Source organism: Xenia sp. Carnegie-2017, unplaced genomic scaffold (assembly GCF_021976095.1).
Source record: "Xenia sp. Carnegie-2017 unplaced genomic scaffold, XeniaSp_v1 HiC_scaffold_14, whole genome shotgun sequence".
NCBI lineage: Eukaryota > Metazoa > Cnidaria > Anthozoa > Malacalcyonacea > Xeniidae > Xenia > Xenia sp. Carnegie-2017.
The window spans coordinates 10,511,641-10,538,894 of NW_025813447.1; the positions used below are offsets into that span (position 1 = coordinate 10,511,641).

General features: G+C 32.3%; 2 protein-coding genes and 2 long non-coding RNA genes across 6 annotated transcripts; 1 reads left to right on the plus strand and 3 right to left on the minus strand.

Moving 5' to 3' along the window:
• On the minus strand, positions 1 to 4,781 carry LOC124435250. Its single transcript, XM_046985189.1, has 4 exons — positions 4,711 to 4,781; positions 747 to 1,049; positions 349 to 672; positions 1 to 203 (listed from the first exon to the last, which is right to left on the minus strand). The coding sequence occupies exons 1-4, from the start codon at positions 4,763 to 4,765 to the stop codon at positions 1 to 3; spliced, it is 885 nt and encodes a 294-aa protein (XP_046841145.1). The 5' UTR covers positions 4,766 to 4,781.
• Positions 3,245 to 24,012, minus strand: LOC124435552. 3 transcript variants are annotated; one of them, XM_046985543.1, is made up of 7 exons: positions 23,977 to 24,012; positions 15,444 to 15,545; positions 15,074 to 15,370; positions 14,667 to 14,999; positions 10,223 to 10,449; positions 3,640 to 3,646; positions 3,245 to 3,550 (listed from the first exon to the last, which is right to left on the minus strand). In XM_046985543.1, exons 2-5 carry the CDS (start codon positions 15,496 to 15,498, stop codon positions 10,223 to 10,225), a joined length of 912 nt encoding a protein of 303 aa, XP_046841499.1. In that variant the 5' UTR covers positions 15,499 to 15,545; positions 23,977 to 24,012; the 3' UTR covers positions 3,245 to 3,550; positions 3,640 to 3,646. The 3 variants fall into 3 exon arrangements, with proteins under 3 accessions (XP_046841499.1, XP_046841497.1, XP_046841498.1); XM_046985541.1 differs by lacking the exon at positions 23,977 to 24,012 and adding an exon at positions 15,870 to 15,937; XM_046985542.1 differs by lacking the exons at positions 3,245 to 3,550; positions 3,640 to 3,646; positions 10,223 to 10,449; positions 23,977 to 24,012 and adding exons at positions 14,223 to 14,520; positions 15,870 to 15,889.
• LOC124435602 lies at positions 10,737 to 11,176 on the minus strand. Its single transcript, XR_006945077.1, has 2 exons — positions 10,986 to 11,176; positions 10,737 to 10,910 (listed from the first exon to the last, which is right to left on the minus strand). It is a non-coding gene; the product is annotated as an uncharacterized LOC124435602 (long non-coding RNA).
• On the plus strand, positions 18,362 to 21,178 carry LOC124435594. Its single transcript, XR_006945068.1, has 3 exons — positions 18,362 to 18,621; positions 19,020 to 19,786; positions 20,090 to 21,178. It is a non-coding gene; the product is annotated as an uncharacterized LOC124435594 (long non-coding RNA).
• Positions 24,013 to 27,254: the final 3,242 nt, after the last annotated feature.

A 27,254-nucleotide genomic window follows, 5' to 3' on the forward strand; every position in this document is an offset into this window, starting at 1 on the left:
CTATCTTCTTACGCAGTCTTCACACTCTTCATTCTTTCCACAACTTTTTATAGAATACATTATTCCTTTCTTACGATGACACAGATTACAGTCCAGAATGAGTATTGAGATAAGGACAGTCGAGAGAATGAAAGCAACTAACATCATTCTGGGTGATGTGATGTAGACAAATAATCCTTTATTTAGCACGAGGGGTCGACTTTCTGTAAAGAAATTTTATGAAAATAAGACATGAAGCAAATCGTAAAACATGATTATTTTGCAATTTTTCTCAAATGTTGTGGACATCTAATTACACACAGTACGCTTTTTGGTTAATTCTTTCAATCATAATTGAAAATTTTTTACCTGGATCACTGCGTCTGCTACGATAAGGTAGACTTTTATGGACTTTTTTGTTCCAGAGATTGCAAGATGAGTGTTCCCTGACAACTTCATATACGGTTGAACCATCTAGGGTTTGTGTTGGGATTTTTTCTGTTTTTTTTGTGTTTTTTGTTGCTTTGCAACCAGGCAAGCATTGAGTGAATTGGATAAAGAGATAATATAAAACAACCTTTGTATATTCACTGTGTAGATGAAAACGAGGTTGAGGATGCTTGCAATAGTCATTACATGTTCTCACGTTTGGTGGATTGTATTTTACTTTTGTTGTAAATTCTGTTTCGTTAACTGTAAACACAAAAGGAAAAGCGTTTCAAATTTAGATCTCAGTTTAACTTTTAATTAAATACAAAAGTCCTTACTTTCGTTTGAAGATAGATTCTTGTGTTGATCGAAGTTCAAGGCTGTTAAGTTTGTACTCATGTAACAAGAAGTGTGATTATATACAATATATTTGTAAAATTTTTTGTCGTTTTTTAAATCAGGAACGACAATCTCGACTTCTGTCAATGTCATAGGTTGGGGCCAACATAATGAACATATAGGAAATTTATCTTTTTCGATGACACATCGTTGAACTTTAACATAATAGGGCTCTCTGTCCTTGGGAATGTCAGTGAAGTTTTCATTATAAATTGAGACAACTTCTTGCTTGAGGACTGAAACTATAGAAAATGAATATTAACGTTAACTTTTTTTCATCGTGATTCAAATCATTACTTGTTTTTGTACCTGGTTTATCGATAGTAGCCTTGTTCTCTGTTTTACTATGCACATTCTTGCTCATGAACACCACACATATTATGCATGTATATTTGAAATTGTTAAAGATACCTAAAAAAGACAAAGATTGTTTTTCAGAAAATTCATCGTTTAATGCTCATTACTGCACACGCGAGCTGCTCATTTTATAAAGCATTTATTTTATCGTGAAAAAGTACAAGGGATGTTGGGTTATTGTGTGTTGTTAAAGTAAATCACTCAATTATATTATTAACAAATTAAATTCATCAATCGTAGATTTATGTCAACAAACAAATTTGTCAACACAAATGAAAGTATCTTTAACTGTCATATTTATAAGAAATTGATGAAATAAGTTTTTTGAAGACTAAATTGATGCATTTTCTCCATCATTAATAAACATGCGTTGCTCACCCATTTGTTCTCTTTTTTGCAAGCTGATTTCTCAAAGATATCTTGTACAATGTCAGGTGTATTGTCTTTCTTATAATTCACAACTTAGCTTCACTTTTATAAATAATGAGTTCTGGAAAGACTTTTATACTCTCTAATTTCAATAGCATGGTTTTATAAACCTCAAAAATTTAAGATTTTAATCACAATTAAGATGGAAAATAGTCTTCAAAGACATTCTATATTTTGATAAGTACTTTGAATATATTTGAACGGAATGTCTTTCATATGTAATCATTATGTAGGTACTCTCATTTAATTGTTTATTTACTATACAATTAATGGTTATTCATCCCGGAACCATTGAAGATGGTATTTAAAGTATTTTATGTCGCTATGATTTATAAACTGGCACTTAAAATGTTAAGATTTCTTATTCTTTAAACATTTTTTGCTTCACTTAATTAAGTTATTATAAAATTCAAATCATAAAGAAGAATCTGAAAGCGAGGGCCCATAGCATAATTATTCTCTTATTATTCTCTCATATCCTGCACTATGGTCAGGCTGGCCTATCCTCTCAACTTGCTTAAAAAGTAAATATTTACATTGTTAATAATATCTCTCAATTAAACGATCCTACGTCGGCACATTATATTTTGACGTAGACATTACTGAATTATCAATTTATCATGTTTTGTGAGTAATATGAAATGGGAAGAATTTACAGGTAGAATGAATTGTCGAAATGCCAAGTTACATAGCTATTTAATTGAGATGTAATTGTTGATTTGCTTCTGGCAAATTTCGCGGTAAATTTTTCTTTTTGATTGTTTTTATATAGCTGGGCAACAAAGATGTGTCAAATTCTTTACGTGGCTATATTTTTAAAATAGGAAGAGCAAACACGCATTGTAGCGCTTGTTGTAGATTTTGATAATTTTTGTTTGTCATGGGTTATGGTGTGCTACGGTGGCTATATATCCATTTAACTATTTGCGTGTTACAAAATTTTAAAGGTACATTTATATCATTGTTGTCATTACTACAGCTAAAAACAATTGGATATGTATTATTTTTTTGACAATATTGCATTCTTTATTCAAAAAATGAACTCCATGACTTGTTCGAGAACATAAAATTATTTGATAGCTATATAGAATTGCAAATTAGTTAGTTACTATAAGAAAAAACAACTCGTCTGTTTTTGGAAATAAGTAATAAGTAATTCAAGCAGCTCATTGCTCTCAAAATATTGCAAAGTCAGCTTTGATCATTTCTTTTGCTCTTAATATTCTGGTTTACGAGGAAAAAAGGCTTTTAAAAACCTTCTTCAGTGGATGCCCACAAGATGAGCAAAAAGTTGCTAAAATATGCAACAACAAAACTTGCCCATTTACTGCTCTCAAAACACGTCAACTTTCATCACATTCACTATAAACATGAATTCCAGTTTAATATCACTAAAAGAAAATTTAATTTAATTAAAAATATCTAGTATAATGTTGACTTGGCAGAAATTAGTGCAAATGTTATACAGCTTTTAGAATATTATCCAATTATTAGAATATTACGATCACAGTTTCTGCTGAAAACAATTCATACACTTTAATAGCGTTGCGTGGAGTGTCATGATTTGTTCGTCATTCATCTTGTCGCACAACACAATGTTCAGTCATTTCTTGTTTTCACCGCCGTCGGAAGCTCTAACTAAGAATGGGGGTCTGAAAATTCAAATATCTTAGAGTCTCGAAATATCCTTCCACTGAAAGTAACCGCATCATTAAATTAGCCACCTTTTTAAAATTAAAATAGCCCGGGCAGCTTATTATTTCGAGACTCTACGGTATGTGACTTTCTCCTAGAAGATTCGGGGAAAAGCTGGGCTTGTTAAATTTTCACAACAATTTTGGAAATTACTGAAAGGGGGTTGCAGCCTGCCCAATCCCCACAGCTTCCGATGGGCCTGGTTTCAGATGCTTTATTCATTCATGTCTTCCTTTTTAGCAGAAATGTGACACAAAAACTACTGATACTTAAACCATTTCTATCATAGTCTGCTGTCTTCTTACGCAGTCTTCACACTCTTCATTCTTTCCACAACTTTTTATAGAATACATTATTCCTTTCTTACGATGCCACAAAATACAGTCCAGAATGAGTATTGAGATGAGGACAGCCAAAAGAATGAAGATAACTCGCATCATTTTAGGTGATTTCATGTAAACAAATGATCCTTTATTTAACACGAGGGATCGACTTTCTGTAGAGAAATTTTATGGAAATAAGATCATGAAACAAATCGTAAAACATGATTATTTTGCAATTTTTCTCAAAAGTTGTGCACATCTATATACACACACATAACGCTTTTTGGTTAAATTTTTCAATCATAATTGAAAATTTTTTACCTGTATTACTGCGTCTGCTACGATAAGGTGTACTCTCCTGGACTTTTTTGCTCCAGAGATTGCAAGATTTATGTTCTTTAATAACTTTCAACGGGGTTGAACCATCTAGGATTTCTGTTCTGACAATTTTCATTTTCTCTGTTGCTTTGCAACCAGGCAAGCATTGAGTGAATGGGATAAAGAGATAATTTAAAAGAACCTTTGTATATTTACTGTGCAGATGAAAACGAGGTTGTGGATGCTTGCAAAAGTCATTACATGTTCTCACGTTTGGTGGATTGTATTTTACTTTTGTTGTAAATTCTGTGTCGTAAACTGTAAACACGAAAGGAAAAGCGTTTCAAATTTAGATCTCAGTTTAAATTTGAATTAAATACAGAAGTCCTTACTTTCGTTTGAAGATAGATTCTTGTGTATATTAAACTTCAGGGCTATTAAGTTCTTTTCCAGGTAACAAGAAGTGTGATCATATACAACATATTTGTAAAATTTTGTGTAGATTTTTAAATCAGGAACGACAATCTCGACTTCTGTCAATGTCATAGGTTGGGGCCAACAATATGAACATATAGGAATTTTATCTTTTTCGATGATACATCGTTGATTTTTAACATAATATGGCTCCCTGTCCTTGGGAATGTCAGCGAAGTTTTCATTATAAATTGAGACAACTTCTTCCTTGAGGACTGAAGATGAATATTAAAAAATGAACTATAGAAAATGAATATTAACGTTAACTTTTTTTCATCATGATTCAAATCATTATTTGTTTTTGTACCTGGTTTATTGTTAGCAGTCTCGTTCTCTGTTTTACTATGCACATTCTTGCTCATGAACACCACACATATTATACATGTATATTTGAATCTGATAAAGATACCTAAAGAAGACAAAGATTGTTTTTCAGAAAATTCATCGTTTAATGCTTATTATTGCACACGCTAACTGCTCATTTTATGAAGCATTTATTTTATCGTGAAAAAATACAAGGGATATTGGGTTATGGTGTATTGTGTTTCAGTAAATCACTCAATTATATTATTAACAAAATAAATTCATTAATCGTAGAATTATGTCATCAAACAAATTTGTCATCACAAATGAAAGTATCTTTAACTTTCTTATAAGATAATGATTAAGTAAGTTTTTGAAGACTAAATTGATGCATTTTCTCCATCATTAATAAACATGCATTGCTCACCCATTTCTTCTCTTTTTACAAGCTGATTTCTCAAAGATATCTTGTACAATGTCTCTCTTATAATTCACAACTTAGCTTCTTTTTTATAAATAATGAGTTCTGAAAAGACTTTTATACTCTCTAATTTCAATAGCATGGTTTTATAAACCTCAAAAATTTAAGATTTTAACCACAATTGAGATGGAAAATAGTCTTCAAAGACATCCTATATTTTGATAAGTACTATGAATATATTTGAACGGAATGTCATTCATATGTAATCATTATGTAGGTACTCTCATTTAATTGTTTATTTACTATACAATCAATGGTTATTCATCCCTGAACCATTGAAGATGCCTCATCAAAACTTTGTAATCAACCAGTTTTAAATTGAAGTATTTTATGTCGGTATTAAATTATAAACTGGCACTTAAAATGTTAAGATTTCTTACTCTTTAACCATTTTTTCCTTCACTTAATTAAGTTATTGTAAAATTCAAATCATAAAGAATAATCGAAAGCGTGGGCCCATAGCATAATTATTATCTTATTATTCTTTCATATCCTGCACTATGGTCAGGCTGGCCTATCCTTCACTCAACTTGCTTAAAAAGTGTTAAGATATGCTCTCATATTCCTCCCGTGATTAATTCAAGTGTAAGTAATTAGATGACGAATGTTAAGAGATACTTATAATGTTATCAAGACAATATTTTTTATAGTTCCTAGTAGTTTTCTGTTGACGTCAATAAACCATATTTGTTACAAGAACCCAAAATAATCTTACGTAAATTTTGTATAAATAGAAGTAGTTAAATCATTGTAAAATAGAAGACGTTGAACATTAGATGTGATCGTATAGTTATCTGTAACATTTGTTGGTGTAAGTCAAATTATATTAAAGAAGATAATGGCTACATCACAAAACCTAACAAAAAGTAAATATTTACATTGTTAATAATATCACTCAATTAAACGATCCTACGTCGGCACATTATATTTTGACGTAAACATTGCTGAATTATCAATTTATCATGTTTTGTGAGTAATATGAAATGGGAAGAATTTACAGGTAGAATGAATTGTCGAAATGCCAAGTTACATAGCTATTTGATTGAGATGTAATTGTTGATTTGCTTCTGGCAAATTTCGCGGTAAATTTTTCTTTTTGATTGTTTTTATATAGCTGGGCAACAAAGATGTGTCTAATTCTTTACGTGGCTATATTTTTAAAATAGGAAGAGCAAACACGCATTGTAGCGCTTGTTGTAGATTTTGATAATTTTTGTTTGTCATGGGTTATGGTGTGCTACGGTGGCTATATATCCATTTAACTATTTGCGTGTTACAAAATTTTAAAGGTACATTTATATCATTGTCGTCATTTTTACAGCTAAAAACGATTGGGTATGTATTATTTTTTTGACAATTTTGCATTCTTTATTCAAAAAATGAACTCCATGACTTGTTCGAGAACATAAAATTATTTGATAGCTATATAGAATTGCAAATTAGTTAGTTACTATAAGAAAAAATAACTCGTCTGTTTTTGGAAATAAGTAATAAGTAATTCAGGCAGCACATTGCTCTCAAAATATTGCAAAGTCAGCTTTGAACGCAATTCAATTCCAATGATGTTGTAGGGAAATCACATTTCAGAAATCTATTACTGTCTATATAGCCTGTATGGAAAGAGTTTAAAGTGACTGCACAATATTGCAAAGTCAGATTTGAATTGAGGCAATTGCATGAGTTCCAATGACGTTTTAGGAAATTACATTTTTTATAAAACAAAGACTTTATTGTGGTCACGAACTTTAATATTGCTCTTATTAACGTATTTGTCTTGGTGAACGACAATTTGTGCATACGGCCTGGTTTTCATGTCTGTTCATAAGCATTTGATATTCATTTTGTCGTTTGCCGAATAATAGACGGAGTAGTCTCCTTTTGACCGCTTGCTGTCAGAAGAAGTTTTGTATTTTACTAAAGTAAAGTTTTCCATGTAACTAATCAGATCTACACAGAAATACTCGATGGGTTTTCCCTTTTTAATGTTTCGATATCATTGCTTATTTTAGTTATTTATTGCAGTATGTCTTTGATATGCATTGACCTGTACATTACAGACAATGAAAATAATATATTCGCCCACGACTGCTGTCATGCTGGGTTATTATAAGGACACATACGAGCAAATATTTTTTGCTTTGTGTTTCGTGAGCGTCTATGGTATTCTCGTTCAGTAATTCAAACCATATTAGAAGATAAATTTGTCTCTGGCATTATAGAAATGCTTTGAAAAGATAGTTTAGCTTTACTCGTAAAATATTTTAAATTTTGAATATTTTCGTCCAAGATTTCGTGTGAACGATCGGAATGCTACTGTAACAGTCTCAGACATTCCACACTGCATTCGATACATAAGAACTTGAAAATAGAAATCTAGTTATGTTATCGTAGATATTAATTCAAGCTTGACTTATACAAAGATACTCTTAACACATGTATAGAATTAAACAATTATCTCTTGAGCTGCTAAAAGAATAAAAATTTGTGAACTTTCTTAATAGATAGTGTGATAAAGAGTGCATGATGTAAAAGAAGCAGGAAAACGTTTTTCGTCTGTCAGCACCAACTTTACCATAAAGCCTAGTTCATATATAGTTGTAATTATTGTAATTCGATCGGTGATGAACGTTTGCAGCAATTACAACTATAAGTAAACGCGCGTTGTAATTGTTGTAATTTAATCGCAGAAAAATCGGCAGCTGTTGTAAAAGTTGAACTTGTCTAACTTTTACAACATTTACAACATAAGAAATTTACACGTGAACGATTATCGGTGATGGCAATTCATCTTTACTTTCGAATTCTTGTACGATAAATGATCAAATTTGATACTAGTTAGTATCACCTGAATTACAACAACTACAACTATATATGAATAGGTAGTGTTGTAAATCATTTGTAATGTATAAAATCAGTTGGAATCCGAATGTATGAAATCAGTTGTAATGTATAAAATCAGTTGGAATCCGAATGTATGAAATCAGTTGTAATGTATAAAATCAGTTGGAATGAATGTATGAAATCAGTTGTAATGTATAAAATCAGTTGGAACTGAATGTATGAAATCAGTTGTAATGTATAAAATCAGTTGGAATCGAATGTATGAAATCAGTTGTAATGTATAAAATCAGTTGGAATCCGATTGTATGAAATCAGTTGTAATGTATGAAATCAGTTGTAATGTATGAAATCAGTTGAAATCCGAATGTATGTAATCAGTTGAAATGTATGAAATCAGTTGAAATGAATGTATGAAATCAGTTGAAATGTGTCAAATCAGTTGGAATGTATCGCTGATGAAATTACAGCAATTACAATTGTATGCGTAGTACGCTTAAACAGGCGATGACGAAATTGTCTGTACTGACTCATGCTCTAACTACACCTATGCGCGTTAAATGTCATATGCTATATCTTGCCAAACGTTTTTTGCTCGACTTTGTACTCACAAAGGCAAGCGAGCTAAACAGACAAATATTTTAGTAGAGTCGTCAAATTTTACTCTAAACCAAGATGAATTTGTCGTTATATCTTCCCGAGATAATCTTTTGCTGTAGATGCAAATTTTGTATAGTTATGTGTATGTATACTTTCGTATTTACTTATCTGATGACATAATGTGTAAATGTATACGTAATATTAATAATTGAAAATGAAGAAGACTATTTATCCATCCCCTATTAGTCTGATGATGTCTTTGGAATAAAGACAAAATATTACACAATCTGTTGTCTAAAACTCTTGTATCATCTTGAATATCAAGAAAACGAGATGTCTGTTTTCAGAATTCGTTTGATTTTGTTTTACTTTAAAATGTCTGCTTGTCCTGGTTATTAATCCCTTATTTATTTTACCAAAACATTGATTAAACAAAAAGAAACCGTTGACTAACATAGGTGGGGATTCCTTTTGAAATACACACAAATCACTACAACATCACAGAAACGAACTGTTGAAATTCTTAACATATTAATGTTCAATAAAATACTTTATTATAGACAACCCTATTAAAGTCAGCCACCGAAAACTTTATACTTATTAAAAGATATGTTATTAAATCTTACAATGCTTTCCTTATGGTGTGTAGAGTTATGGTTATTTGTAGACTTCTAATTAACCACGAGAGAACTAGACGAAATATTTTAAGATTATATAATGACTAACTTTTGTTTTTTTCTTCAGTCCGTTCACTTTACACTCATAAGCAAATTTAACTATAGACACTTTGTAAAATAGGTACTTTTATACAGTACGTACATTGTCAGTCACGCACGTCTTGCTGCAAATGACTTTTTTTTGCGTCATTGTTTTCAATATCTCTTTGTATATAGAGTTTTCGTAATAAGGTCATCCTTGTCTGCACGGCGGACAACGTATATGTATGTTGAATTCCCAAATATTTTGCCGACAAAATTTGTTTTTTAATCATTAGCGGATTCAGCGTTCGGCAAAATAAAGTTATATAGCTCGATTCAATTTTATATTCGAAAAATACCTTCAAAAGCACTATTGGTTTGGAATTTCTAATGAATATAATTTTACCAATGCACTTGCATCTAATATGTTTGGAAACTTGTAAATATATAGTAAAAGGACAAAAAAGCTCTAATTTCTCTATCCTTAAGCTAATACTTGTATCCACAGCATCTTCGTGTCACGATGGAAAATGTGCGAGAATGCAGAAGTTTCCATTTACCAAAAATATGTACTCAACATTTACTCAACATTAAGACTCCAGGCATTAGTCTCCACGAAAGGTGTTTAGTTTATTTTCTTTCAAAGCCCATTCATCCAGGTGTACACAAGCTATATTGCTCTGAATCTTCATATTCATAATTTGTCTTTTATATCACTGTAACAGAAATTTAAAGTACACTTATTCGATTAATATCGTAATTGACAAGATATTCGTGCGAACGTAGCATAAACTCTAAAAGTTTTTTTCTTTATACAAGTTTTCTAATAATCGTTTCATTCTGCTTCATTTGTTCATGTCTTATTCCAAGCAGAAGTGTGACACAAAAACTACTGATACTTAAACCATTTCTATCATAGTTTGCTGTCTTCTTACGCAGTCTTCACACTCTTCATTCTTTCCACAACTTTTTATAGAATACATCATTCCTTTCTTGCAATGACACAGATTACAGTCCAGAATGAGTATTGAGATGAGGACAGTCGAGAGAATGAAGGCAACTAACATCATTCTGGGTGATGTGATGTAGACAAATAATCCGTTATTTAGCACGAGGGGTCGACTTTCTGTAGAGAAATTTTATGGAAATAAGATCATGAAGCAAATCGTAAAATATGATTATTTTGCAATTGTTCTCAAAAGTTGTACTCGTCTAATTACACACATTACGCTTTTTGGCTAATTCTTTCCATCATAATTGAAAATTTTTTACCTGGATCTCTGCGTCTGCTACTAGAAGGTGGACTTTTATGGACTTTCTTGTTCCAGAGATTGCAAGATTTATGTTCTTCAATGGCTTCAAACTGGGTTGAACCATATAGGGTTCGTCTTTTGATTTTTTTTGTGTTTTTTGTTGCTTTGCAACCAGGCAAGCATTGAGTGAATAGGATAAAGAGATAATATAAAACAACCTTTGTATATTCACTGTGTAGATGAAAACGAGGTTGTGGATGCTTGCAATAGTCATTACATGTTCTCACGTTTGGTGGATTGTATTTTACTTTTGTTGTAAATTCTGTCTCGTTAACTGAAGAAAACAAAAGGAAATGCGTTTCAAGTTTAGATTTAAGTTTAGATTTTAATCAAATTCAGAAGTCCTTACTTTCGTTTGAAGATAGATTCTTGTGTTGATGAAAGTTCAAGGCTGTTAAGTTTGTACTCATGTAACAAGAAGTGTGATTATATACAATATATTTGTAAAATTTTCTGTCGTTTTTTAAATCAAGAACGACAATCTCGACTTCTATCGTCGTATTTGGCTGGGGCCAACAATATGCACATTTAGGAATTTTATCTTTTCGATGACACATCGTTGAACTTTAACATAATATGGCTCCCTGTCCTTGGGAATGTCAGTGAAGTTTTCATTATAAATTGAGACAACTTCTTCTTTGAGGACTGGAACTATAACGGGGACGTATAGAATACGTTGACTATATCATTTCATATGTCACTTTATATTTTATTATGGTTAAAGCCTTCGTTTGTTGTCTTACCTAACTCATTGTTTCCCCCCATTCACGTTTTCGCTCATTTCAAAAACGAACAGCATCCATAATACCCATGTATGTTTGAAGTTCTCAAAGATACCTAAGGATGACAAATATTCTTTGCATAAATATCTACCGAAACACCATCATCTATGCGCATAATGTATACTACCATGCCATGCGCATAATGTATACTACCCACGTATATTTGATGTTTTCAAGAACATCTAAGAAAGACAAAAGTCTTGCATTAAAGAAATATATACTACCCACGTATATTTGATGTTTTCAAGGACATCTAAATAAGACAAAAAGTCTTGCATTAAAGAAATATATATCCATCAAAACACAAGAATTAAAATTGATGTCATTTGACAAAGTCGTCGCTATCAACGAAATTAGGTGATGCTGTAATATTTATTTAAGTAGTACATGAAACGAGTTTTTGGAGAGTGCGTACACGTAAATATTTACATTGTTAATAATATCGCTCAATTAAACGATCCTACGTCGGCACATTATATTTTGACGTAAACATTACTGAATTATCAATTTATCATGTTTTGTGAATTAAAGACTTTATTGTGGTCACGAGCTTTAATATTGCTCTCATTAACGTATTTGTCACGGTGAACGACAATTTAAGTAATTGCAAATTAGTTAGTTACTATATAAAAAACAACTCGTCTGTTTTTGGAAATAAGTAATAAGTAATTCAGGCAGCTCATTGCTCTCAAAATATTGCAAAGTCAGCTTTGAACGCAATTCAATTCCAATGATGTTGTAGGGAAATCACATTTCAGAAATCTATTACTGTGTATGTAGCCTGTATGGGAAGAGTTTAAAGTGACTGCACAATATTGCAAAGTCAGATTTGAATTGAGGCAATTGCATGAGTTCTAATGACGTTTTAGGGAAATTACATTTTTTTATAAAACAAAGACTTTATTGTGAACACGAACTTTAATATTGCTCCCATTAACGTATTTGTCTTGGCGAACGACAATTTAAGTAGTTCTTAAGAACTGTAGAAAACTGAAATAAAGATAGTTATAAAATTATGGTGAAGTCTGCCGAAATGCATCGTGTCATTTTAATTTTATGTAATATCCTCATTTTGGTGTTCAACTGTTCTTTGAAGAACTACTCAATTGTCAATCACCACGACAAATACGCTAATCAATGCAAGAATTAAAATATTTTCTTAAATTGAAAACAAAAGACAGCAAAGCAAAGCATTTGAGCTTTTGCAAACGACAAAGTGACAATCTATTAACTGTTAAGCGGTAGCCTAGCCATCTCAAGAGTTGCATGGTCATGCTCTGTAAGTTTTTAACACGATATCATTGTTGGTTTCCTGATAGATATTGTTTTTGCAGTGAACAAACACCAAAATACGTACATAGCTGTGAAGGACTTGCTGCGGTTAACCGTTATAAACGCGACCCAAAAGTTAACGTCAATGTCGTTAATTCTTTCATGCTATCTTTTGGCTCTTGCTCTGTCAGTTGTTCGGTGTTGATTTATTTACAACTTATTCAATATATACAACGTATTAAATATACAACGTACAAATAATGCCTTGAAAACGTGCTATATGAAGTCATCTTCAGAGTCAAAATGAATGTATAATCGCTTTCATAAATATATATTTCCTAGGTGAAAGTGTGTCAAAAAGCGCTCAAATACTGGCAAATCGCATCGACAAAATATCTATAACAAATTCAACTAAAACATACAAATGAATGTAGTATGAAAGTAAAATACCTTTTCAGCATTTAAATCCATCAAATGGTTGCCCCAAAGTCCACACAAATACAAGGAAAAATAAACGCAAATATCAATGTATTGAAGAAATTGTGTTGTTTCTCATTTGTTGACCAGAAAGTAGTCGTATGTCACTCGTACGTACTCGTATTTTAGTCGTATGTACTTGTATGTACTCGTATGTCACTCGTATGTACTGTATGTACTCGTATGTACTCGTGTGGTGTTTTAGTCACGATCAAGTTTCAACTGGTTCTTTTGACTTTACTAAATTTACTTTTCTAATTTAATTGGACGTTCTTTGTTATAATAGTCAGCCTAATCCATAAACTTATCACTGAAAAGGAAAGCTCTTGAAATGATGATCTGCCAACTGACTTGATCATTCCTTTGGTCTTAATATTCTGGTTTACGAGGAAAAAGACTTTAAAACCTTCTTCAGTGGATGCCCACAAGATGATCAAGATGAGCAAAACGTTGCTAGAATATGCAACAACAAAACTTGTCCATTTTACTGCTCTCAGAACACGTCAACTTTCATCACATTCAATAATAATCATGAATTCCAGTTTAATATCAATAAAGAAAATTTAATTTAATTAAAAATATCTAGTATAAATGTTGATTTGGCAGAAATAGTGCAAATGTTATACAGCTTTTAGAATATTATCCAATTATTAGAATATTACGATCACAGTTTCTGCTGAAAACAATTCATTAACCTTAATAGCGTTGCGTGGAGTGTCATGAGTTGTACGTCATTCATCTTGTCGCACAACACAATGTTCAGCCATTTCTTGTTTTCACCGCCGTCGGAAGCTCTAAGTAAGAATGGGGGGGGTCTGAAAATTCAAATATCTTAGAGTCTCGAAATATCCTTCCACTAAAAGTAACCGCACCATTAAATTAGCCACCTTTTTAAAATTGAAATAGCCCGGCAGCTTATTATTTCGAGACTCTACGGTATGTGACTTTCACCTAGAAGATTTGGGGAAAAGCTGGGGCCTGTTAAATTTTCACAACAATTTTGAAAATTACTGAAAGGGGTTGCAGCCTGCCCAAACCCCACAGCTTCCGATGGGTCTGGTTTCAGATGCTTTATTCATTCATGTCTTCCTTTTTAGCAGAAATGTGACACAAAAACTACTGATACTTAAACCATTTCTATCATAGTCTGCTGTCTTCTTACGCAGTCTTTACACTCTTCATTCTTTCCACAACTCTTTATCGAATACATTATTCCTTTCTTACGATGACACAGATTACAGTCCAGAATGAGTATTGAGATGAGGACAGTCGAGAGAATGAAGGCAACTAACATCAATTTAGGTGATGTGATGTAAACAAATAATCCTTTATTTAGCACCCGAGGTCGACTTTCTGTAGAGAAATTTTATGGAAATAAGATCATGAAGGAAATCGTAAAACATGATTATTTTGCAATTTTTCTCAAAAGTTGTGCACATCTAATTACACACAGCACGCTTTTTGGTTAAATTTTTCAATCATAATTGAAAATTTTTTACCTGGATCACTGGGTCTGCTACGATAAGATGTACTCTTCTGGACTTCTTTGTTCCAGAGATTGCAAGATTTATGTTCTTTAATGACTTCAATCGGCTTTGAACCATCTAAGAGTTCTGTTGTGACAATCTTCGGTTTCTCTGTTGCTTTGCAACCAGGCAAGCATAGAGTGAATGGGATAAAGAGATAATTTAAATCAACATTTTTATATTCACATTTCTTTGTATATTCACTGTGCAGATGAAAACGAGGTTGTGGATGCTTGCAATAGTCATTACATGTTCTCACGTTTGGTGGATTGTAGTTTACTTTTGTTGTAAATTCTGTTTCGTTAACTGTAAACACAAAAGGAAAAGCGTTTCAAATTTAGATCTCAGTTTAAATTTTAATTAAATACAGAAGTCCTTACTTTCGTTTGAAGATAGAGTCTTGTGTAGATTAAAGTTCAAACCTGTTAAGGTGTCATTCCAGTAACAAGAAGTGTGATTATATACAATATATTTATAAAATTTTGTGTAGTATTTTAAATCAGGAACGACAATCTCGACTTCTGTCAATGTCATAGGTTGGGGCCAACAATATGAACATGCAGGAATTTTTTCTTTTTTGATGACACATCGTTGAACTTTAACATAATATGGCTCCCTGTCCTTCGGAATGTCAGTGAAGTTTTCATTATAAATTGAGACAACTTCTTGCTTGAGGACTATGAATATAGAAAATGAATATTAATGTTAACTCATTTTCAGCATGATTCAAATCATTATTTGTTTTTGTACCTGGTTTATTGTTAGTAGTCTTGTTATCTGTTTCACTATGCACATTCTTGCTCATGAACACCACACATATTATGCATGTATATATAAAGTTTTTAAAGACACCTAAAGAAGACAAAGATTGTTTTTCAGAAAATTCATTATTTAATGCTCATTATTACACACGTGAACTGCTCATTTTACGAAGCATTTATTTTATCGTAAAAAATTACAAGGGGTGTTGGGTTATGGTGTATTGTTTCAGTAAATCACTCAATTATATTATTAACAAAATAAATTCATTAATCGTAGAATTATGTCATCAAACAAATTTGTCAACACTAATAAAAGTATCTTTAACAGTCTTATTTATAAGAAATTCATTAAATAATTTTCTTGAAGACTAAATTTATGCATTTCCTCCATCATTAATAAACATGCATTGCTCACCCATTTCTTCTGTTTTTACAAGCTGATTTCTCAAAGATATCTTGTACAATGTCAGGTGTATTGTCTCTCTTATAATTCACAACTTAGCTTCGCTTTTTAAATGATGAGTTCTGAAAAGTTTTTATACTCTCTAATTTCAATAGCATGGTTTTATAAACCTCAAAATTTAAGATTTTAACCACAATTAAGATGGAAATTAGTCTTCAAAGACATCCTATATTTTGATAAGTACTATGAATATATTTGAACGGAATGTCATTTATATGTAATCATTATGTAGGTACTCTCATTTAATTGTTTATTTACTATACAATCAATGTTTATTCATCCCTGAACCATTGAAGATGACTCATCAAATCTCAGTAATCAACCAGTTTTTCAACCAGTTTTATATTGAAGTATTTTAGGTCGTTATTAATTTATAAACTGGCACTTGAAATGTTAAGATTTCTTACTCTTAAACCATTGTTTGCTTCACTTAATTAAGTTACTGTAAAATTCAAATCATAAAGAAGAATCTGAAAGCGTGGGCCCATAGCATAATTTTTCTCTCATTATTCTCTCATATTCTGCACTATGGTCAGGCTGGCCTACCTCTCAACTTGCTTAAAACTTAATTTTTACACTGTTAATCATATCTCTCAATTAAACGATCCTACGTCGGCACATTATATTTTGACGTAAACATTACTGAATTATCAATTTATCATGTTTTGTGAGTAATATGTAATGGGAAGAATTTACAGATATAATGAATTGTCGAAATGCCAAGTTACATAGCTATTTAATTGAGATGTAATTGTTGATTTGCTGCTGGCAAATTCCGGGTAAATTTTTCTTTTAATTGTTTTATATAGCCGGGCAACAAAGATGTGTCAAATTGTTTACGTGGCTATATTTTTAAAATAGGAAGAGCAAACACGCATTCTAGCGCTTCTTGTAGATTTTGATAATTTTTGTTTGTCTTGGATTATGGTGTGCTACGGTGGCTATATATCCATTTAACTATTTGCGTGTTACAAAATTTTAAAGCTACATTTATATCATTGTTGTCATTACTACAGCTAAAAACGATTGGATATGTATTATTTTTTTGACAATATTGCCTTCTTTATTCAAAAAATGAACTCCATGACTTGTCCGAGAACATAAAATTATTTGATAGCTATATAGAATTACAAATTAGTTAGTTACTATAAAAAAACAACTCGTCTGTTTTTGGAAATAAGTAATAAGTAATTCAGGCAGCTCATTGCTCTCAAAATATTGCAAAGTCAGCTTTGACGCAATTCAATTCCAATGATGTTGTAGGGAAATCACATTTCAGAAATCTATTACTGTCTATATAGCCTGTATGGGAAAAGTTTTAAGTGACTGCACAATATTGCAAAGTCAGATTTGAATTGAGGCAATTGCATGAGTTCCAATGACGTTTTAGGGAAATTACATTTTTTGTACAAAACAAAGACTTTATTGTGGTCACGAACTTTAATTTTGCTGTGATTAGCATATTTGTCATGGTGAACGACAATTTAAGTAGTTCTTAAGAACTGTAGAAAACTGAAATGAAGATAGTTATAAAATTATGCTGCAGTTTGCCGAAATGCATCGTGTCATTTTAATTTTATGTAATATCCTCATTTTGGTGTTCAACTGTTCTTTGAAGAACTACTCAATTGTCAATCACCACGACAAATACGCTAATCACAGCAATAATTCTTAAATTGAAGACAAAAGACAGCAAAGCAAAGCATTTGAGCTCTTGCAAACGACAAAGTGACAATCTATTAACTGTTAAACGGTAGCCTAGCCATCTCAAGAGTTGCATGGTCATGCTCTGTAAGTTTTTTAACACGATATCATTGTTGGTTTCCTAATGGATATTGTTTTTACAGTGAACAAATACCAAAATACAGGGGCGGATCTAGACCGATGCAACCGATGCGAATGCATCGGTCAAAATATTTAGATAATAAAATCTGCAAGTTTGCATTTTAATGAAATAAATAGCAAATATTATTTTCGAATTATTTAAAACGCACATTTGACAGTGATATATTGTTTAGTTAACTTATAGATTTAGCAGTTTTAAGCTAAAATTTGTTCTAGAAATAACATTTGTGTTCTCCGATAATTTTGTCGTATTCCATGACACAAATAGCGAAAGAAAAGTCGATAAAATTTAGCGAAATTTTGTCGTGAATACATAATTAGTAAGTAATTTAATAGTATTCTGCGACACGTCACGGTAGATGGAAGAGGCATCGCTACGTCACAGTAGATTTGCGATGCATCGGTCGATGCATCGGTCCCGAGTCCTTTTCCGCGTGAAATCTACTGTGACATCAGCAAAACCATTGTTTTAGGGCCCACGTCACGGTAGATTTTGCCGCTGAGCGATGCATTTTCCATAATTTTGTGATTGTGGGCACATGCACCGATGCATTCAACTTTGAACTTCAAAGTTGAATGCATTGTTATTGATCACTTGATATAACTCGCAATCATCGATCGAAGTCATGGCTGTCGAGAATATCAAACACGATCTGTGTACTCTGCTTCGAGAAGAGAAGTCATTTGATATTAATGGAGTGCGTCGAACCTATGAAACGAGAGCTGCTACTTTTATTTCAAAATCCTCTCCTTGGAATCCCTTTTCAAAGGGTAAAAATGGGAGAGATATGTCAAGTGAAATGTTAATACCTAAGCACTTGACAGTTCATTGGCAAAGTGGAGAACTAAGAGCTTTAAAGTAAGTAAATTTACCTTTATGCTTGCATGTTTTAAATGTAAATAGTGTACTCATTTCAGACTCAGAGTGTAGTCGTGTAGATAACGACGAACAATCATCATAAAATATACACGATGTCATATTACTTATGCAGCACTTATACTTGTATTCATATGTAATATAATACAAACTGTAATATGCAGGGGTAGGTGCGATTTTAGTTGCATTTTAGTTTATGTATTGTATGGATTACATTAAAAATGTAATGACTGTATTCCTTCTTCCAATATACTTATGACTTCAGTAGAAGCTAACATTTTCTTTTCCAAATAACCCTGTCAGACATTTAAGTTTTGATATTTTCTGACTTCTAATTTTTAGCCACACAATGAGAATTTTCTTAACTCTGCTATATTTAGAACTAGAGGTGATGGTAATTGTCTGTACAGAGCCTGCTCAAAATTACTTTGTGGCAAGGAAGACCTATGTCATTTGCTGAGAGACTTGACAAGCATTGAGCTATTCAATCACCAGGAGTATTATGCTAACCACCCTTACTTAAAAGATAAGTTGCATTTTTTTAAGTCAGAAAATACTGCTTTTTCTGCATCAGTATCAGATGTGGCTTTAGGCAATGGCTATGATAGGAAAAATCCAAGCACAAAAAGTAATAGTAGTTAAAGGTAATAGTAGTTAAAGAGGAAGCCCTAAATAATGCATGCAATGGTACTTATTCTTCACTTATGTGTATACTTGGTTTGTCTTCTGTCACTGGAATGACTATAATTTCAGTTTATCCCGAAAAGTTGGACCAGGAGACCAAATATTCACAATTTCTAAATGGTAAAATTCTTCCACGGCAAGCACACCAACATATTTCAAGTCAACTTGTTCAGCCTGCTAAGTTAATTTTAATGTGGACAACTACTGGTGCTTATTCTTTTCCAGAATTAGATGTAGAATTTCAACCCAATCATTTTGTACCACTAATTGAATTGAATCAAACTAATAACTCAAGAGTTAATAATAAAAAAAATTACTGACCACTTTAAAGTTGATGTCTTACAGAAAAATAAAAGTGGACTTGAGCAACAAATAGACACAACTTTGGTAGCACCTGCAAAATCCTCACCAAGGGAAGACTTAGATGGCAGCAGCTTTGATTGCTTGAAGACTTCCTTAAAACGTGGGTTAAATTAGCGATTGTTCATGTGCAAATATATTTTAATTATAGGTAAGCATGCTTTTCTAAGAACATAAGTAAAGCATACCATGCAATATAAAGTATTTGTTGTGGGATGGAGGATATTTTTTGTACATGTGAATAAATCCTTCCTTCTAAACATGAGATCGTCAAATTGGCAACAAGCTTTCACTCAAATGCACCAAAAACAATGACCTATGATATATGACCTTGCATGTTAACGCATTCAGGCTTTATTATTTTGAATGTAGTCGTATACCTACATCTTAGTAATGTTTTATTTAGGACCTCTTTCATGCGACTTTGAAGATGGAAAAGTATCAAATGCTTCTTGTCCCTTGTCAAAATCTGTAAAAACTGATCTGACAGATGTTGATCCCTTGGATATTGGACATTTTGTATCTGTGGCGGCCCTAGATGACGACACAAAGCTAAGACTTATAACAAATCACTGGAAGCCTCCCCCTTCTTTCTTGATCACTTGATTGAACAGATGGAATTTCGGTTTTCTTCAGAGGTGTGCGATATTTATCGTGGATTCTATATTATACCTAGTATTTTTCTCAATTGCAAGGACGTTAATTGGAAGGAAGAGTTTATGAAGCTTGCTGTTGCATATAAAGAGGATATGCCACACTTTCGGAAAATACATGCTGAATTAGGATTGTGGGAAACAAATTGGAAAGGGGGCTTTGAGAAAGTTAAGTACGATTCAATTGCCGACACGCTTCGAACTGGTAACAAACTTGCGTTTCCAAATATATTTACAGCGCTTAAGATACTCGCTGTTGTGCCAGTCACTACATGTGAGTGTGAAAGATCCGTTTCTGCCCTTCGTCGAATGAAAACTTGGTTACGTAGCACAATGATCAACGAAAGTTTAAATGGATTAGCCCAAATGCATATTAATGATGATATTAAGTGTGATGTCGAAGAAGTGATTAATACCTTTGCTAGACAAAACCCAACGAGGATGCAATTTCTTGATATCCTGGAGGATAAAGAAACAGATGCTTGACGATGAGCTCCATGAGAAATTCTTAATGCTGATAAACAACCTACATTTTCTTTGAGAGCTATCTTGTTTTCAGCCGTTATTGAGAGGACGAAGACCACGTTTAAACATTGATTTTCTTAAACATTTCATCTTTGCTGTGGTTGGAAGAAGACGATCTTTCAACATTGCTTTTATAATTGTTGTCATCTTTGCTGCCGTTAGAAGAAGACCATCTTTGAACATTGCTTTTATTAAACTTTTCATCTTTTTTACCGTTGGAAGAAGACCACCTTTGAACATTGCTTTTATCAATGCTGTTATCTTACAAAAGACGGCTCATGTTATTTTTTCGATAAAATTTACGCTTAAGATTTTTCTGTCACCTTTCCCAAATCGCTGGAAAATGCTTCTCGGATAGTGAAAATTCAAAATTTGGGGAGCATGCCCCAGACCCCTAGGTTTCGCGCTTCGGCGCTCGCAATGCATCGGTCAGCTAAGGAGCTGGATCCGCGCCTGCCAAAATACGTACATAGCTGTGAAGGACTTGTTGCGGTTAACCTGTTATAAACGAGACCCAAAAGTTAACGTCAATGTCGTTAATTCTTTCATGCTATCTTTTGGGTCTTGCTCTGTTAGTTGTTCAGTGTTGATTTATTTACAACTTATTCAATATATACAATCAAATACTACATATTAGCATCGTTTTGTAATATGATAATTAGTTATTATAACATCGATGTACGCCGGTGGCCATTATTACACAAATAATATTCCGGTTATACATCTTCATATTTTTCCATTGTTAAAGCGATTGTTTCTGTTTGTGTGCAGCGGTTAAAAATATTAACTTCTTGCACAACTCTCTTTCGTAGTTTAAGGATTTTTGAGACCGAAAGCAAACTGAGACTGCAGGATATTTTACTCATATATAAATCGTGTATAATATTAAACAATCACTGTCGGGCACCGTAAGATATTATTTACCACTATGTAGTTAAGCTTGTGCATACGGCCTGGTTTTCATGTCTGTTCATAAGCATTTGATATTCATTTTGTCGTTTGCCGAAGAATAGACTGAGTAGTCTCCTTTTAACCGCTTGCTGTCAAAAGTCTCCTTTTGACCGCTTGCTGTCAAAAGAAGTTTTGTATTTTACTAAAATAAAGTTTTCTATGTAACTAATCAGATCTACACATAAATACTCGATGGGTTTTCCCTTTTTAATGTTTCGATATCATTGCTTATTTTAGTTATTTATTGCAGTATGTCTTTCATATGCATTGACTTGTATATTACAGACAATGAAAATAATATATTCGCCCACGACTGCTGTCATGCTGGGTTATTATAAGGACACATACGTGCAAATATTGGTTGCTTTGTTTTTGTGTGCGTCTATGGTATTCTCATTCAGTAATTCAAACTATATTAGGAGCTAAATTTGTCTCTGGCATTATAGAAATGCTTTGAAAAGATAGTTTAACTTTACTCGTAAAATATTTTAAATTTTGAATGTTTTCGTCCAAGATTTCGTGTGAACGATCGGAATGCTACTGTAACAGTCTCAGACATTCCACACTACATTCGATACATAAGAACTTGAAAATAGAAATCTAGCTATGTTATCGTAGATATTAATTCAAGCTTGACTTATACAAAGATACTCTTAACACATGTATACAATTAAACAATTATCTTTGCTGCTAAAAGAATAAAAATTTGCGAACTTCCTTAATACATAATGTCATAAAGAGTGCATGATTTAAAAGAAACTGCAGGAAAACGTTTTTCGTTTTTCGTCTGTCAGCACCAACTTTACCATAAAGCCTAGTTCACATATACTTGTAATTGTTGTAATTCGATCGGTGATGAATGTTTGCAGCAATTACAACTATAAGTAAACGCGCGTTGTCATTGTTGTAATTGTTGTAATTGTTGTAATTGTTGTAATTTAATCGCAGACAAATCGAGAGCTGTTCAAGAAGTTGAGCTTGTCCAACTCTTACAACATTTACAACATAAGAAATTTACACGTGAACGATTATCGGCGATGGCAATTCATCTTTACTTTCGAATTCTTGTACGATAAATGATCAAATTTGATACTAGTAAGTATCACCTGAATTACAACAACTACAACTATATATGAATAGGTAGTGTTGTAAATCATTTGTATTGTATAAAATCAGTTGGAATCCGAATGTATGAAATCAGTTGAAATGTAAGAAATCAACTGGAATGTACAAATCAGTTGGAATGTATCGAATCAGTTGGAATGTATCAAATCAGTTGGAAGGTATCGCTGATGAAATTACAGCAATTACAATTGTATGCGAAGTACGCTTAAATAGGCGATGACGAAATTGTCTGTACTGACTCATGCTCTAACTACACCTATGCGCGTTAAATGTCATATGCTATATCTTGCCAAAAGTTTTTTTTGCTCGAATTTGTACTCACAAAGGCAAGCGGGCTAAACAGACAAGTATTTTAGTAGAGTCGTTAAATTTTACCCTAAACCAAGACGAATTTGTCGTTATATCTTCCCGAGATAATCTTTTGCTGTAGATGCAAATTTTGTATTGTTATGTGTATGTATACTTTCGTATTTACTTATCTGATGAGATATTGTGTAAATGTGTAAGTAATATTAATCATTGAAAATAAAGACTTTTTATCAATCCCCCTATTAGTCTGATGATGTCTTTGGAATAAAGACAAAATATTACACAATCTGTTGTCTATAACTCTTGTATCATTTTGATTATTAAGAAAACGAGATGTCTGTTTTCGGAATTTGTTTTATTTTATTTTACTTAAAATTGTCTGCTTGTCCTGGTTATTAATCCCCTATTTATCTTACCAAAACATTGATTAAACAAAAAGAAACCTTTAACTAACATAGGTGGGGTTTCCTTTGAAATACGCATAAATCACTACAATATCACAGAAACGAACTGTTGAAAATCTTAACATATTAATGTTCAATAAAATACTTTATTATAGACAACCCTATTAAAGTCTGCCATCGAAAACTTTATACTTATTTAAAAATGTTTTATTAAATCTTACAATGCTTTCCTTATGGTGTAGAGTTATGGTTATTTAGAGACACAAATAACTTCTAAATAACCACGAGAGAACTAGATGAAATATTTAAGACTAAATAATGATTACCTTTTGTTTTTTCTTCAGTCCGTTCACTTTACACTCGCAAATTTAACTATAACACTTTGTAAAATAGGTATTTTTATACAATACGTACATTGTTAGTCACGCACTGATTACTGCAAATGACGTTTTTTGCCTCATTGTTTCAATATCTCTTTGTATAGAGAGTTTTTGTAATAACGTCATCCTTGTTTGCACGGCGGAAAACGTCTATGTATGTTGAAGTTCCAAATACTTTTTGCCGACAAAATTTGTTTTTAAATCATAAGCGGACTCAGCGTTCGGCAAAATAAAGTTATATAGCTCAATTCGATTTTATATTCGAAAAATACGTTCAAAAACACTATTGGTTCGGAATTTCTAATGAATATAAGTTTACCAATGCACTTGCATCTAAAATGTTTGTAAACTTGTAAATATATTGTAAAAGGAGCTGCAGTAATTTATTTTTTGACGTACCCCGGTCCGGCACTGTTTTTATTAATAGCAAGCTAACTTGATTAGATCTTATGACGTATATTGGCTTATGTTAGAGTTACTGCAAATTAATTATCATTTAGTATTGCATGAGATCAGAGCTCCGCCCTACTGTGAGATAATTTTTGTCAGTTTTTTTTGTAAGATTTTAAATTCATGTGCTCCATTTTTATTGTTTTAAAAAAGTATTCGCTGAAGAAATCATTATATTTACCAATATATAAACTGCCGATAATTTTACAACAACTATAGTTTTGACTCACCCATTGCTTTTCTTTTTCCAATATGAGCGAGCGAACAATTTCTCACAATAATTTCGATTTTCTTTGGTTTGCTATTTTTTGACAGTCTTCAGCTGTTCTTGTATGTGCAGCCGAGTACAAAGTATGAATGAATCTCCAAGCGTCGGTTCTATTTATTTGCTCTACTTTTTGCTACCTGGAATCTTCCAGTTTGTTCGAAAGGAGTGAAAGTTCTTCCTTGCCTCCGAAATGCGCTGTCAGATAAGGATGATGTGTTTTTATGTGCTAACCGCAAGTCAGTTTCGACGGAAATTTTCATAATGTTTTTGAAAGCATTCAGTCCAAAACATAAAATCTTTTCGTAAAACATGTGTGGCTACCTGATTTTTTTCATTGCAGAAATATATTATTCACTCAAGCTTCATACAGTATGTTCATGTAATTTGTTACATTTTTGCTTTTTTAATAGTGTTTGGTGGTTAGTGGTGTATAGTACCTGGTTATTACTATGGTGAAAGGCATGTGTCTATATAAAGAAATCTGTCAATACAAATATCTTTATTTTATTTTAAAACCCTTTCATTCTTAACTTGTAATCATGTGAAAATGCAGTGGCAAGTCAAGTAAAATTAACCATTAGCTCTAAATAGTCTTTTAAAAGACGGTTCGTTTCGTTGTAATCATACATTATTTTATGATGTAGCTACTGATCTGTTTTTCAGTGGATTCGATATTTATGTTAAAATCTTGGAGTACATATGTTTGGTGTACAACTTTATATCATACATTATCATACATGATATGCGCTAGGCAAGTTAATTGAGGTTATCTTTATTCACGTTTTAGTTAGTATTGTGACGTTAACTAAACAATGAAAATGGTTGCTTATAAGCATGAAATTATTTATCATAACAGTTCGGTTTCGCATTGTGGTTTTACTATTGTGGTCAGTTTCGAATTATTTTTTGCTTAGTAACGTGACTGTGAACTAAAAACTAGAATTTTTCATCCACAATATCGAAATGTGATTGTTAAATGAAAGCGATTTAACTTGATGTTTTGCCAATAAGTTTGAAGAATTCTCCATGCAAACAATCGAGGTTAAAAACATTTTACTTAAATCTTTAACTAACTTTGGAGTAATTCCTCAGTCAATGATACCTGAAACTAAATTACTTTTTATTGGAAATTTAGGGTGGGTAATGTGACGGGGGGCGGATTTAGAGTGATGGGCGAAGCGGCGGCGCGCGCTTCCCCTTTGACGGAAAAGTACCCAACAAATAGAATAATATAATACAAAATGACAGGCCAGTTACAGTTTCCAAACTAATTCAAAGGGTTCGGCTTCCTCTTTCATAATCTCTTGGAATTCATGAAACATTTTATATGGTTGATTCAAATTACGGATTTAAACTTTGCGTTCTTCGCATATATTCATATTTTTGCCCTAAAATCATTACGGTGTTTTTCATCTGTGATTATTTCAAAAATAATCGGACAAAAAAGCTTTAATTTTTCTTTCCTTAAGACAATACTTGTATCCACAGCATCTTGGTGTCACGATGGAAAATGTGCGAGAATACAGAAGTTTCCATTTACCAAAAATTTGTACTTATCATTTACTCAACATTAAGACTCCAGACATTAGTCTCCATGAAAGGTGTTTAGTTTATTTTCTTTCAAAGCCCATTCATCCAGGTGTACACAAGCTATATTGCTCTGAATCTTCATATTTATAATTTGTGTTTTATATCACTGTAACAGAAACTTATAGTACACTCATTCGATAAATATCTTCATTAACAAGATATTCGTGCGAAAGTAGCATAACTTCTAAAAGTTCTTTTCTTTATACAAGTTTTCTAATAATCGTTTCATTTTGCTTCATTTCTTCCTGTCTTGTTCCAAGCAGAAATGTGAAGGAAAAACTACTGATACTTAAGCCATTTCTAACATAGTCTGCTGTCTTCTTACGCAGTCTTCACACTCTTCATTCTTTCCACAACTCTTTATAGAATACATTATTCCTTTCTTACGATGACACAGATTACAGTCCAAAATGAGTATTGAGATGAGGACAGTCGAAAGAATAAAGGCAACTAACATCATTCTGGGTGATGTGATGTAGACAAATAATCCGTTGTTTAAAACGAGGGGTCGACTTTCTGTAGAGAATTTTGATGGAAATAAGATCATGAAGCAAATCGTAAAATATGATTATTTTGCAATTTTCCTTAAAAGTTGTGCTCGTCTAATTACACACATTACGCTTTTTGGTTAATTTTTTCAATCATAATTGAAAATTTTTTACTTGGATCACTGCGTCTGCTATTAGAAGGTGGACTTTTATAGACTTTTGTATTCCAAAAATTGCAGGATAAGTGTTCTCTGACAACTTCATATTGGGTTGAACCATCTAGGGCTTGTGTTTTGATGTTCTTTGTGTTTTTTGTTGCTTTGCAACCAGGCAAACATTGAGTGAATGGGATAAAGAGATAATTTAAAACAACCTTTGTATATTCACTGTGCAGATGAAAACGAGGTTGTGGATGCTTGCAATAGTCA